We start from the raw sequence: 15784 nt of genomic DNA, 5'->3' as shown, positions 1-15784 counted from the left end.
GAAAGTAGCCAACTGGCCAACTGTTCATTAGGGAAATCACTGCTTACAGTACAATACGATATTTACAAAACAATACAGGAAAAGAAAAAACACTAAACAGAAAACACAAGTGAGCCATTCATTTGGCTGAATTACTCATTCCTTCCCCTTTCCCATATAGTTGGGAAATACTTTTGCAAATATTTCCCGTTTATAAATCTCTTGTGGGGTTCTCCTGACAAACTTGCCAACCAATAAGCATTACCATCCAAAACACGATGTATTTTAAATGGTCCTTCCCAATTGGGCGACCACTTTCCAAACTCTCTGTCTTTGCTTCCAGGTGGCAAGATCAGCTTCCACACTAACTCTCCTTCAATGAAACTCTTCTTTTTTACCCTTTTGTTATAGGCTCTTGCAATTTTCTTCTTTTGCACAATCATTCTATTGAGAGCCTGTAACCTCTCTTCATCCACTGCTTCCAACTCCATCAACATAGCCACAGAATATTCATCAGATGTCAAACCATTTTGCTCAGCCACTCTTAACGAAGGAATGACGATTTCCATAGGTAATACCGCATCATGGCCATATACCAAGGCAAAAGGGCTTACTCTAGTAGCTTCTCTTTTAGAACTTCTATAGGCCCACAAACTCTCTGACAAAACTTTATGCCAGCTTCTTGGATTATCTGCTAACATTTTCTCCAAGATCTTAATTATCACTTGATTTGATGCTTCTGCTTGTCCATTGGCTTGTGCATAATGTGGCGTGGATTTTAACAGCATGATACCATAATCTTCTGCAAAATCTTTCATCTCTTGCCCTGTGAACATAGTACCTTGGTCAGAGGTAATTGACTGAGGAATCCCAAACTGGTGAATAATTTCTTCCTTAATGAATTTAATTATATCCTCTTGACCAGTATTTTTCAAAGGTTTAGCCACCACCCATTTTGTGAAAAAATCTGTGGCTAACACAATGAAACTATGCCCTTTGGAAGAAGTAGGATAAATCTTTCCTATGAGATCAATGGCCCAACCTCTGAATGGCCAAGGTTTGACGAGGGAATGTAAATCATCCGCTGGAACTCTTTGGATGTTATTATACTTCTGGCATTGTCGACATCCTTTGGCATACTTGATACAATCTTTCAGGATTGATGGCCAGAAATAACCATATCTCCTGACCAGCCACCTCATCTTAGTTCCAGCTTGGTGCGCTCCACATACTCCTTCATGGACCTGCCTCATCACTTCAAGAGATTCTGGGTGAGAAAGACATCTTAGCAAGACGCCGTCAAACCCTTTTCTGTATAGCTCATCTTCCATCAAGACATAATTGGTGGCCTGCACTCTCACCCTGTGCGGCATTCTCATTCCAGGATTCTCCAAATATCTTCTGATGTCATAACGCCAATCAACTGCCGTGGTGACTCCAATATCAAAAATCTCTATTTGGATTCCTCTTTCTTGAATTGATGGATGACGTCTTTTCTCAACCGCTAAAAACTTGTGGGTTAATTCTCCTGACATTCTTAGACCAGAAGCAATTTGAGCTAGTTCATCAGCTTCCCAGTTAGATTCCCTGGGAACATGCACAAAAGATACCTCATCAAAGCAATTAAGCAACTGAATTGAGGCAGTATAGTAAGGTGCTAGAGATAAACTATTGCAATTATACTCCCCTGATAATTGCTTCAAAACAAGTTGAGAATCACCCATTATGATCACATTTTTGGCTCTAAGCGTTTGTAGAATCTCCAAACCAATCACAAGAGCCTCGTATTCCGCCTGGTTGTTGGTACACTCAAAGTCCAGCTTAAAGGATAAAGCCGTCTTGGCGCCTGTAGGAGATGTGATAATGATTCCTGCTCCAGCCGATCTTTCCGTTGATGAACCATCAAACTTGAATTCCCATACACTTTCTTCCACTGCGTAAACCTCTAGGTCTCCTTCTCGCAAAGTTTCACTTGTGGGATGATCGGCTATAAAATCTGCCAGTGCCTGTCCCTTCATAGATTTCTGAGGGCAATAGATTAGTGTAAATTCACATAAAGCAAGCAACCACTTACCTATCCTACCACTTAACACTGGCTTATTCAACATGTATTTTACAATATCCGTCTGAGAAATTATGTAAACTCTTGACCGTACTAGATAATGCCTCAATTTTACACAAGAGAAATATAATGCTAGACAAAGTTTTTCTATGGGAGAATATCTAACCTCTGTAGGTACTAGAGACCTACTTAAATAGTAAACAGCCTGCTCATGACCTGATTGATTGTTTTGTGCCAGTAAACAACCAATAGATTCTGTAGCGGCTGAAATATATAATTTCAAAGGAATACCTTCCTTAGGAGGCATTAACACAGGAGGTTTTGACAGATATTCTTTAATTTTTTCAAAAGCTTGTTCATGTTGTTTTTCCCATATAAACTCAGTAGCATTTTTTAATCTCAAAAGGTTAGAAAATTCTTTGGTCTTTCCAGCTAAATTAGAAATAAATCTTCTTAAATAATTTACCTGACCAAGGAACCTCTGTAATTCCTTTTTATTACGAGGCGGCTGAACTTCTAGGATTGCTTTGGTTTTATTTTTATCAATCTCCACTCCACGTTGGTGAACCAAAAATCCTAAAAAGTTTCCAGCCTGCACTCCAAAAGCACATTTGAGAGGATTTAGCTTTAAATTATGTGTTCTCATCCTTTGAAAAGCATTTCTCAAATGAGCCACATGATCTTTAGCTCTTTTAGATTTCACAACGATATCATCAATGTATACCTCCAAGTTCCTGCCAATCATATCATGAAAGATGGCATTCATTGCTCTTTGGTAGGTAGCTCCGGCATTTTTCAAGCCGAAGGGCATGACCACCCACTCAAAGGTTCCAATTGCACCTGGACATCTAAATGCTGTCTTCCAGGTATCATTCTCTGCGATAAAAATTTGGTTATACCCAGAATATCCATCCATAAATGATAACAATTCATGATCAGCCGTTGCATCAATTAAACAATCGGCTATAGGCATAACATACATATCTTTAGGTGTAGCAGCATTTAAATTTCGAAAATCAATGCAAATTCTAAGCTTACCATTTTTCTTTACCACAGGTACTACATTTGCCAGCCAATCAGTATATCTCACTGTTCTGATAAAATTGGCCTTAGTCAACTTTTCAATTTCTTCTTTGACTTTTAGCTCCACCTCTTTTGACATTCTCCTGGGTGGTTGACGATGCGGCTTGAATTCAGGTTTGATCGGTAGGCGATGTTCCACCAGATCTCTACTCAAGCCAGGCATCTCCTCATAACTCCATGCGAAACAATCTTTAAATTCCAACAGAACTTCTTTCACCTGTTCTTTCAAATCTTTACTCAACAAACTACTAATGAAAGTTATTCTGGGATTTTCAATGGAACCTAAATTTACCTCTTCCAGGGGATCTTGCACCTCCATTTTCACATCGTCTGAAGCTGGGTGCGCTGTCTCCAAATCCTCTAGCTGAATTTCTTCACCATCATCTTCAGGTTCTTTTTCATACAGTAATTCTCCTTCATTTACTTCAATTATATTTTCAAATCCCACCCTATCCACCATTTGCTGCACATACCCTTTCCATATGGCTGCTGCAGCTGCTGCCAATTCTTCTGTACTGTACTTAATCATCAAATTCTTCTATGATTGGTTCCATCGGCCAGTAATAAGGCATGATGGTGTTAGGAACAAAGATCGCCTGTGAAACTTTCTTAGTGACAACCATGTCTTCACTTCCCATATAAGCATATTAGGGATCGCCATTCTTTTTCTTTCCAGCAAATTTAATTGGGCCAAATTCACTATCATAAAAGCGTGCATCAACAACATCTGCATTGGCTCCAAATGGTTGGCTATCTGCCCATACAATCTCTACATCATCTTCATTCCACAAAATTAGAAATTGATGGAGGGATGACGGTACACATGAATTCGCATGAATCCAGTCTCTCCCTAATAAAGCATTATAAAGAGCAGACGTATGGACAACAAAGAAAGCGGTAAGGGAAGATTTGTTACCAACACGAGTCTCCATGGGTAGAACACCCAAAGTTCTCGTACTTTCTCCTGTAAACCCAGTAACCATAACTTCTGTTTCTATAAGATCTTCTTCTGTTCTTCCAACGGATCTGAGCATCCGTGCCGGTAAAATGTTCACAGCCGACCCATTGTCCACCAAAACCCTTTGGATTGGCTTACCCTCCATGTGAACCTTTACATACAAAGGTTTGATATGCTTTGACATTTGAGGAGACGGCTTCTCCAAAATCACCTTCTTAGGTAAATATGGACCATTAACCTGAATAGTTAATCCAGTATCCTGGCAATTATCTTCTTCTTTGTTTGCCCCCACAGATCGTTTGACATCAATCAAATCTTCCTCTCCTGCTTCGTTCTTAGACAGAAAGATAAAGGGCAGAGTTAGTGATGAAGTACCACAGTTAAGAGGAATAGGAATTTCACCTACAAATAACTCTTTATTCTTGTTGGTTTCTGGACTAGAAGGTGTCAAGAGATCATCTAAGTCTTCATCAACTTCTGCATCCTCCAGGGCTTTACGTCCAAACTTCTTCTTTGTAGGTAAACTCGAGACCACGGGTGTTCCTCTTCTTTCTGATGCTCTTTGTCTTTGGAATCTTCTTTTTTGTGTTCTAGTGAGCCTTTGAGGAAACTTCTTGTGTTCCACCCTGTGCCATTGAAAACTTGTAGGAACGGTACGTGGGCGTACAAAACGCGGCTGAATTCTTTGAAAGTTCAGATTCCTTTCCCCTCTCTGATATACATAAGGAGGAGCATGTTTCTTGTTGGAGGACCATTGGTTTCTTATATCTCCTCTGTTGGTGGACCACTGGTTTCTTGCATCTCCTCTGTTGGTGGACCACTGATCTCTTGCATTTATGACTTCTCTTTTCATCCGCTCCTGGAATTTCACATGTTCAAACCTGTTCTTCTGTATTCTAGGCTGAACTTTTGGAATCCATCTCCTTTGAACTGCAAGATTCCTCTCCTTTTCTTCTATAGCATTCTCCATCTCTTTGATTCTCCTCTTAAGATCTAGGAGTTTCCTAAGATCAAAAGAAGTAGCATTTACAGACACCACAGGTGGAAATGGATCATCATCAATCAACATTGCCTCTTTCTTTTCAGGAAACTTCAAAATTCCCTTGTTAATCCTGTCCTGGACGACATTCCTGAAACTCCAACAAACATTAGTAGCATGATTCCATGAATCGTGATACTTACAGTATTCTTTCCCTTTGAGTTCCTCCTTTGAAGGTGCCTTGTAAGCTTCTGGGAAAGAGATGAATTTTTCTTTCACCAGAAAATCAAAAATCTCTCCAGTCTTTGAAACATCAAACGTATATTGCGGCTGTGCACTTGAGGCATGTGGCTTTTTCCACGTGTCAGGTACTTTTTTCACTAACATTGGGCAGATGCAAGATCCTGAGGAGTTCAAATCTGCTACAGCAATATCATGGCTCATCTCCTGGAAATATGTACCCATGGAAGTTTTCCTCCTGTGGTTCTCCTCTCTCAAGAGATCTTCATATTCTGTGACTTTTGCAGCAAGTTCGAAAAAATCACGAAACTCCATCCCTTGGAACTTCTTTCTCAACTCTATGTCCAGACCCCTCTGTGCCAGCTTCACAAACTCAGTCTCCGGCAAGTACACTTTGCAGCGACTCCTCAGCTTCTTAAACCTAGATATGAACAAATCTGCAGGTTCTCCGGCCCTCTGAGTTATTCTTGAAATTTCAGCAATTGAGATCTCAGGTTCTGCCCGGAAGAATTGAGTGTGAAACTGCCTTTCCATCTCCTGCCAAGCAAAAATGGAATTTCTAGGAAGGGTGGCATACCAAGTGAATGCCGCTCCAGTCAGTGAATTAGGAAATAATCTCAGTTTAAGATTTGCAAAATTAAAAACATTTGCTAACTCTCCGCATTGTATGGTAAACCTTGCCACATGTTCCAAAGTTGATTGGCCTTCATCTCCTGAGAACAAAGAAAAGTCAGGAACTCTATAACCTCTGGGATATGGGTTATCTCTGTCAATTGCTTCAGGGTATGGCTTGTGAAACTCTGGCCTTCCCACTTGCCTTAAGCCGGGGCCATAGAGTTCTTGAACCATTTCTCTCACAGCATCAATATCCACCTGGTTTTGAATCACAGGAGGTTGAAACACAGGCACTGGAGTAGCATTTCCTCTTGGGATTCCACCACAGTTATTTCCCATATGGTTAAAACCTTCATCATACACATTAGGTTGTGTATTAACATTAGTATGCCCGAAATATTGTGGTTTCGTTCCTTGATGGCAAGCTCCCTTGAGAGGGGTGCCTATCACCTCATTTTTACGATGAGGAGGAACGTACCTTTCCTCAGAAAAAAGGTTAACAATAGGAAAAGGTTGAGATGCCTTACTTGATTCTGCTACCTCCTGAACATGATTTCCAGATACATGCCCCCCTTCGACTTGTTTTAAACTCTTCTTTTCAGAATCCTCCTTCTGAGCCCAACTCTTCTGCATTTTTTCCACAGTATCAATCATGATCTTGTATTGTGCCTTGCTTTCTGTGGAGTACTCATCAATTCTCCTGGCTTGTTTCCTAGATTCTTCTTCAAATTTCTCCTGTCTTACTTCCATTCTTTTGAAATAATCCATCATGTGAGCCATGATGCTTTCAGGAGAATCCTCAACCATTTTCTCCTTTCCTTTTTCTTCTGCAGTAACAGGTCCTACTACAGGAATGACATTTTGTGGCGCCTCTTGATTTTCATTATTTGGAGGCGCAAGTGACTTCTCAAACTGTTCAACCACTGTGTGAACTTTTCCTCCTGGCCCTGCTGTTGCAGGCGCGCTTTCCTCCTCCTGAGAGTCGGATACATCTTTCCCTAAAATACTGCGAGTCCTTGGAGCCATCTTTTGATAGTCCCACTGGGCGTGCCAAATTGTTTCCCTGTTTTTTAAGAAAACGGTTGGTGCCTTTGAAGTGTGTGCGGGCGTGCCAGAGGTTGGACCTCAAATTGAAAATTAAAAATTGACCAAGCGATTGTGACTGATTTTCAAAGGACGTAAAAAATCTAAACGGTTCGTAAAGAAAAACTCTTGAAGAACTTTAAAAATAAGAACAAACTTCTGCAATTAAAATTTAGAATTCAACACTGTAAATGAAACTACTGCTGAAATAATGTTAAAAACAAAAGATTGAAATTGCGAAAGCTGTAAAGTGTTTACAAATGATTTCATAAAATAAAAGCTTTTGGTTGTGATAATCTCCTGAGAGTATTGAGTTTTTGTTGAATTTGGCTGGGGCTTCAAATCGTCATCTTCTTCTCCCTTTTATAGCGTCTGTAGAAACTGCCTGGTGATAACTGCCTCTTTAACTGCCCACGTCTTCACAACGCTTCCCACTTCTACAAACTGCTCCTGAAACATCGCTTTACAAAAAGCATGTGACTTCCTGGACCTTGGCCAATTGAGCTTCTGGGCTTCTTCTTCTAACGGGCTTCCGGCCTTTTGATTCTGAAATTCTCTTTTCCTCCAAGTCAGAAACAAAACCTTTGAGAAATCTCTTGGAATCAAATCTCTTGTAATTAACTTCTGACAGTGAAATCTCTTGGAATTAACTTCCGACCGTCAAATCTCTTGGAATTTAACTTCTGTAGTCGAATCTCTTGGAAATTAACTTTTACAGTCGAATCTCTTGGAAATTAACTTTTACAGTCGAATCTCTTGGAAATTAAGTTTTACAGTCGAATCTCTTGGAAATATCTTGGAAAAGTCAAATCTCTTAGAAATCTCTTGGAAAAGTCAAATCTCTTAGAAATCTCTTGGAAAAGTCAAATCTTGAAATTAAATTCTCCACGTCAAATCTCTTAGAATTAATTTCTCCACGTCAAATCTCTTAGAATTAATTTCTCCACGTAGCTTATGGGCTTTATGGCCTTCGGGCCATATTTTAAATTTTAGCGCAAACACTAGCTTAAGAGCTTATGTGCGATGCCATTTGGGTTTATAACAGCTAAGAGTTAGCTAACCAATGGTTCAGAAAATTTTCAAGCTACCGTGAGTCTTGAAGGAGAAACGATCGGAGATGGAAAACCTGCTGCCGCCATGATGAACAAATCAAAATCGGAAATTAGATCAACAGTAGTTTTTTATTTGTAATTTTATGATCAGGTTTTGTTGTTGGTTAACCAATAGTTTACTAATGGCTAACCAATAATGGGACCGTTTGTGGGGCTGTTTGTATAACATTGATTTTGAAAATTAGAAATGAGCAGATGTGATTTTTTGGTGTTGCACAGCCTGCACTCTTGGTGTTTGTAGAAATGTTTATAATAATATCTCTTGATGTATGTAATGTTTTGGGTGTAGGGTAATCTATGGTTAATATTGGATAAACCGTTGGTTAACTTGTAATAACTTTATTTTAAATATATCATTAACAAAATCGTTAGTAAACTATTGTTGAATTTTTTTTTTCTAGTTAACCGTTGGTCTACTAATGGTACACCAATAACTTGATTTTTAGTACACTGTTAGTAGACGTTGGGGTAACCGTTGGTAAATTTGAATTGTGTATTTTAAACAAACTATACTTTATAAAAAATTGTTTTTAGAATACCATTAGTGAACCGTGAGTAAAACGCTGATAAACTTATAGTTAATTATTTTCTAGTACATCGTTAATAATTTTTTAGTAAACTTGAATTGTGTATATTAAATATAAATTATTTTATAGTATACCGTTGGTAACCTGTTAGTATACAGCTGGTTAACCAAAATCGTATTTCTGAGATTAAAAAAAATATTTTTAAAAATAACAAAAGTCATTTTTGCAAAAAGAAAGTACAAATTATATTTTTAAAAACAAACTTTGAGGTAGTATTTTTGAGAATATTTTATCATTTTTCGGTATTTGTCAAAAAAACCTCTTTTACTCAGTTAAAATCTAAAACATGAATGGTTGGTTATCTGTAAACAATTAACTAAATTTTATAATTATGCGTCTATAAAAATGATAAAATAGAATTTAAATAATATAGTATATTGACCAACGTTGTAGTTCTTTTTTTTTTCCTATCACAAGCTAAATCTCATCTTTTTTATTTGATGAAAAGCTACATCTCAAATTAAATACCTACAATTGATAATCCCCCACCAATTAGAATACCAACTAAACACAAAATAGATATAGTAAATTGGTTTTCCGTTTCTCCTCAAGTTTTTGAAGCACATGCAGATTACAATAACATGGGACTTAAATTTCTTAAGCTCCGCCTACACCTCAACTTCTAGCCTACTAATTTGGAGATGTTTTAGCTATTTTTTTTGTGTAATTAGAATTAAATTTTAATTATAATATCATCTTTAGTGATTAATTAAGTCACTAATTAGTTAATGACCATAAAATATTTATTTAACAATAAATTTAAAAGGGTTATTCAGTAATTTTGCCTGTCCCCCCCCCCCCCCCCCATCTGTGCTTTTATATATAGTATAGAAGTATAGATGAAAGCTGTTATTTAACTCTCATCCCTTACTTTTTAGGGAGATTTACATATTTACATTTTTTATCTCAATAAAAAAAAAATTACAAAAAATATTTCATATTTTTTTTAGATTTAAATTTTTACTCTGAGTATTAAAATAAGATTTAATCACTCAAAAGCCCCCCACCTTTAAACTTTTATTCAATTGTACCCTGACGTTGGAAAATCCTCTCAGAACCCCTCCACCTTTAGATTCCTTTTCAATTGTACCCCAAAGTATTAAATTGACATCTTTTCACATGAAAAAAAAAAATTAAAAAAAATTTTCATTTTTAATCTATATTCTAATTAAACACCAATATTATTAATAATGTAAAAAATCATTCTTCCTAAAATTATATCCAATAACTTTTTAAAATCAAAACTATAAATTTTTTTAATTTATGGTACAATTGAAAAAAAATCTAAACGTGGGGGGAATTTGAGAGAATTTTCCTACGTCAGGGTGCAATTGGAATGAAATTTAAAGGTGGGAGGGTTTTGAGAGAGTTTTTCAACGTTAGGGTGCAATTGAAAAAAGTTTAAAGGTGGAGGGCTTTTAAGTGATTAGACCTTAAAATAATTATAATTTTTCTCTGTTATTATATAACAGTCAGTGACATTATCATTCGGCATCATAATTTTTTTGTAAAAATTATTTTTCGTAATTTATCATACTATTATTTTTAATCATTATCATACTATTATCATAACATGTTTTTATAAACGTTATAATAATATTATGATAATATACTGTTATAGTAAAGTACGTCGTGAAATGTTATGATAATATTTTATGATACTGTTAATGATAAATTTATCATCACTATATCATAACATTTTATTATAACGTTATCATATTATTATCATCAAATTTATCATAGTGTTATCATAACGTTATTTATCTATTATCATAACTGTATCACTCTATACACTATAATCATAATCGTATAATGCTATGATATTAGTATGATAATTGATGGATACCGAATCCTACTATAAGTGTAATGGAGCCGAGTTGCAGGAGATCCACTCTCAGGTGACGCCGGACTCCCCCTGAAGACCGAAAAGGTATGAAGGAGATGCCGAATCTCTAAGATTCGGTAACACGCTAATAAAGACCGAATCCCACATGATCCGCCAAGAGCGCGTCAGGTCCGGGATTCGGGTAAACGACTAAATATGGAAATCTTGTCCTATTTGGACACAAACACTACATATGGAAGGATAGGCTCTACTTTAGGAAGATAAGACTATTTAGGAAGACGTTCCTAAATAGGACTCTTATCAGATTAAGGTAGATCCCGACAAATCAGGAGAATCTCTACGATACGGCCGAATCCCTACAAAGTAGGATTCACTTGCCTAATACAACTCTACTAGGTATATTCGACTACTATAAAAGGAGCACGAGGTATGCCTAGAATCACAATTACATTCATATACTCAAAACGCTGCTCAAAGCTCTAGACTGACTTTAGCATCGGAGAGTTAATCGGACAACCACCGTCCGATTAACTTCTACCCTGTTTTGCAGGTTCACTCACCGGTTCAGAAGGCAGACTCCATCAATTGGCACCGTCTGTGGGAAAAGCTTAACTAAACTTCAAAAGAAGGAGCTTTTCTGAACTCAAAAACAAATCTCATTGAAGAAGATGACTTCTGAAAGAGTAAACCTGAAGGATCAAACGACACAGAGAAAACGAAAAGCAACAGAACTCTCAACTCCTCCTCCAGTGACTTTTGACGGAGAGGACTTCGGGAGAATAGCTGAAGAGCACAACGAAGCTCTGGTAGTGGCCATGATCATCGAACACTGGAACGTTGAGAGAATCCTGATCGATGAAGGAAGCGCAATAAACCTAATAACAAAAAAGGCCTACGAAAGCCTAGGAGGAGACCTAGCGGAACTAAAACGAAATGCCACGCCTGTGGTAGGATTTGGGGGCTTACCAATTAAGCCCAACGGAACAATTACACTCGATGTCAAGCTAGGAAGGACAAGGAAAAGCGAGGAATTACCTACACGGTTTAGCGTCGTAGAAATCGACCTGCCGTACAACGCGATACTGGGGAGACCTTTCCTCCACGACTCAGCCGCCGTGACGAGCATAAAGGCGCTAACCATGAAGATACCGACGAAGCAAGGAATTATCACGATACAAGGAAACCGAGCCGAGGCGAAAAAGTGCTACGAACAAGCAATAAAAGAATCAGGCGAAGCAATGGCAATAGAAGAAATCCTTAATCACGACATCGAAGAAAAAGAAACAGCACCCGAAGGCGAAACAAAGAAACTCCAACTCGACAAGGAGAAAAGAGTAAATCTCGGCGCAAACATGAACCCAAAGATCGAAAGCGAAATCACGGCCATGCTGAAAAACAACGTCAAAACCTTCGCTGCAAACGCCTCGGAAATAGTCGGAATAGACCCCCAAGTCATTACTCATGATCTAAATGTAACAGAAGCGGCGAACCCAGTGAAGCAAAAGAAAAGAAAGTTCTCGGAAGAAAAACAGAAAATAATCGCTGAAGAAGTAGAAAAACTGGAGAAAGCAGGATTCATACGAGAAGTCCACTACCCCGAATGGGTAGCTAACGTAGTTATCGTAAAGAAAGCCAACGGGAAAAACAGAATGTGTGTGGATTACACCGACCTAAACAAAGCGTGTCCTAAAGATAGCTACCCTCTACCAGATATCGATCAACTCGTGGACTCTACTGCTGGACACGCGATGTATAGCCTAGCCGACGCAGCTCAAGGCTACCACCAAATCCAGATGAAGGAGCAAGACCAGGAAAAAACTTCATTCATCACGGAGGGAGGAACTTACTGCTACACGGCAATGCCTTTCGGCTTGAAAAATGCTGGAGCAACATACCAAAGACTTATGAATTTCATGTTCAAAGACGAGATAGGAAAGCGAGTCCAGGTGTATGTAGACGACCTAATCATCAAGAGCGAGAAGGAAGAAACCCATGCAAAAGATCTTGAAGAAACATTCAACATACTGAATAAGTTTGGAATGAAGCTGAACCCCGACAAATGCACGTTCGGCGTACAAGGCGGGAAATTCCTGGGATTCATGATATCTCAAAGAGGAATAGAGGCGAACCCCGAGAAGATCAAAGCAATTATGGACATGAAGGCACCAAGAAGCATAAATGAAGTTCAAAAACTCAACGGGCGAATCACAGCACTCGGTAGATTCATGTCTTGCTCAGCAAAAAGATGCTTGCCTTTCTTCAAAGCCCTCAAAGGAACACAAAAATTTGAATGGAATGAAGACTGCGAGAACGCCTTTGAAGAAATAAAGAAGTTCCTCGTCACCCCTCCATTGCTAAGCAGACCGCTGAAAGGGGAGACACTATACCTATACATCAGCACCACGCACGAGACCATCGGGACAGTGCTGGTAAGGGAAGAAGATAACGAGATGAAGCCAATTTACTACATTAGTCGAGTCCTGAAGGGCGCGGAGACACGATACCCCGAGATCGAAAAAATGGCACTTGCCGTATTGACCACAGCTAAAAAGTTGAGATACTACTTCCAAAGTCACAACGTTGTGGTAAGAACAAATCAACCATTGCGAAAGGCGATCCAACGACCAGAAACCTCTGGAAGATTAGTCCACTGGTCCATCCAACTCAGCGAACACGACATAAGATACGAACCTCGCCCGACTCTGAAAGCACAAGCTTTGGCGGACTTCGTAGCAGAAATAACTCCAACCGAGACTGGCCAACCCAAACCAGCCTTGGTATGGGAACTCCACGTAGATGGAGCATCGAATGAAAAAGGAGCTGGAGCAGGAGCCATCCTCAAAGGACCCGAAAAAATCAAGATCGAATATGGAGTAAACATCCAATTCGCCGCCAGCAACAATGTAGCTGAGTATGAAGCCCTAATCGCAGGCCTCGGCCTCGCATTAGAAATAAGAACGGAAATCCTAAAGATCTATAGCGACTCCCAGCTGGTGGTAAATCAGGTCAAGGGAGAATATCAAGCCAAAGAAACAGGGATGATCGAATACCTGAGTCAAGTCAAAACACAGCTTCAACAGCTGGAAACACAAGGAGGACAATGGGAAATCATTCAAATCCCGAGAGAGGAAAACACCGAAGCCGACGCCATCGCCAAATCAGCGTCAGAACTCGGAGATCTATTCACTTGCCTAATACAACTCTACTAGGTATATTCGACTACTATAAAAGGAGCACGAGGTATGCCTAGAATCACAATTACATTCATATACTCAAAACGCTGCTCAAAGCTCTAGACTGACTTTAGCATCGGAGAGTTAATCGGACAACCACCGTCCGATTAACTTCTACCCTGTTTTGCAGGTTCACTCACCGGTTCAGAAGGCAGACTCCATCAATAATTATCATACAGACATGCTAACGTTAATGATACCGAAAAGATAGTCAAGTACTTTTCTTGACAGAAAATCGTTTTTCTCTGCAATGTTATGATACTAATATGATAACGTCATATTGATACCGATATGATAATCAGGCGCTGTTTTTTGCAGAAAATTATTTTTCATCATAAAATTATTTTTTTTATCATAAAATCGTTTTTAATGCAGATTTTTAGATCTTAAATTGAAAAAAATTCAAAAACAATTTTTTTATATCTGAGAATTAAAATAAGTCGTAATAATCACCACGAGTTAAGAAAAAATTGCCAAAATTAAATATGGAAGAATGATAAATCGAAGGTGGAGCGAAGACGGAAAAAAGGCGGACCGCTGAAGGAACGGCGACGGATCGTTGAAGAAAAAAAAATGGAGATGAGAGAGAGAGAGAGAGAGAGAGAGAGAGAGAGAGAGAGAGAGGGAAGAAGAAAAGAAATCTAAACATGTTAAAGTAAAAATAAAATATTTAGAGTAAAAAAATAAGAAATAAATAGTACTATTGTAATAAAAAAAGATATTAAAGAAAAAAAGTGTCAAAAAGATGAGGTATTTTCTCTATATTTTCCATGCATGTTAATGTAAAAGTTACTATTATTTTGAAAAATAGAGTGTTTCCCCTAATTTTCTCTACTTATTAAGCAACCACTCTAGTGATTGATTGCTAATCTCACTCTCTCAATTAATATATGATCGATCTGCTCTTTTATTGAGTAGTTATATAACGATTGCTTACATTCTGTAGAGTGGCGGAATTATGATTTTGTTTCACCTTGGGCTCAATCTCTAGTCTATTTCTGATTTTCCGACAGTTAGAGCTGTCAAAATGAATTATGACACTGTAATCCAATTTGTCACACACATAAAATAACTGAATTTGAATTGAGTTTTAACAAGTTTGTATCAAAAATATGTCATCCCGTTTATAACATAAAATAAATAGACCATATCACGGGTTGACTTACAAACGCACCTAATTCATTTATAAACTATAGTATTTAAAATAATAATAAAAATATCAAGGTTATAACTTTTTAATAATTTATTTTTGTATTATAAAATATAGGGAAAATGTCATAAAAAATCATAAACTTTACATGTTTTCTCAATTTAATCATACCTTTTAAATTTTGTCATAAAAATACACCAACTTTTATTTTTTCCAAATTCATACACGGTGCTGAGATGACACTCATTCATTGGCGTAATTTGCTGAGATGAAGGTCATTTTTAACCAATGAATGAATGACACGTCAACATCGTGTATGAATTTGAAAAAAAAAAGTTGGTGTATCTTTTTGATAAATTTTTAAAAAACGTGATTAAATTGAAAAAGCGTGTAAAATTGGTGAATTTTTATAACATTAACCCTAAAATATAAGAATAAATTGTTATATAAAATTAAGTAAATATATTAATAAAAAAATTAAAATTTGTATATATTGATTAATTTAGAGTTACAAACATATTTTATATGTTATAAATATTTTCACAAGTTAGACGAATTGTGTTAGCCTTGTCATATTAGTTGTGTTATCTGTATTTTTTTTAACAGAGATAGAACTACACTATTACAAACAAACTATAGATATTCTACTATTTACAAATTTAAATGCCATTCACGCCATCCACATCGTTTACGTTGAATACATCGCTATTCTGAGCTCGCCAAACATGGCGGACGATGCCGCAGCCGCTTGCTTCTGACGCTTCGAACCTTCCTCCAAATATTCTTCAATATCTTCATCTTCGTCTTCTTTTGTCCATGAGAGGGTTCGAACCCACACCCCCTTAAACTTGTGTCGT

At 37.7% G+C, this 15784-nt stretch overlaps 1 protein-coding gene across 1 annotated transcript; it reads right to left on the bottom strand.

Moving 5' to 3' along the window:
- Window positions 1–131: 131 nt before the first annotated feature.
- LOC126668593 (uncharacterized) lies at window positions 132–3653 on the bottom strand. The gene has a single exon (XM_050361782.1). The coding sequence runs from the start codon at window positions 3651–3653 to the stop codon at window positions 132–134; it is 3522 nt and encodes a 1173-aa protein (XP_050217739.1).
- Window positions 3654–15784: the final 12131 nt, after the last annotated feature.

Source organism: Mercurialis annua, linkage group LG2 (assembly GCF_937616625.2).
Source record: "Mercurialis annua linkage group LG2, ddMerAnnu1.2, whole genome shotgun sequence".
Taxonomy (NCBI): domain Eukaryota; kingdom Viridiplantae; phylum Streptophyta; class Magnoliopsida; order Malpighiales; family Euphorbiaceae; genus Mercurialis; species Mercurialis annua.
This window is presented reverse-complemented; position numbering and strand designations above follow the sequence as displayed.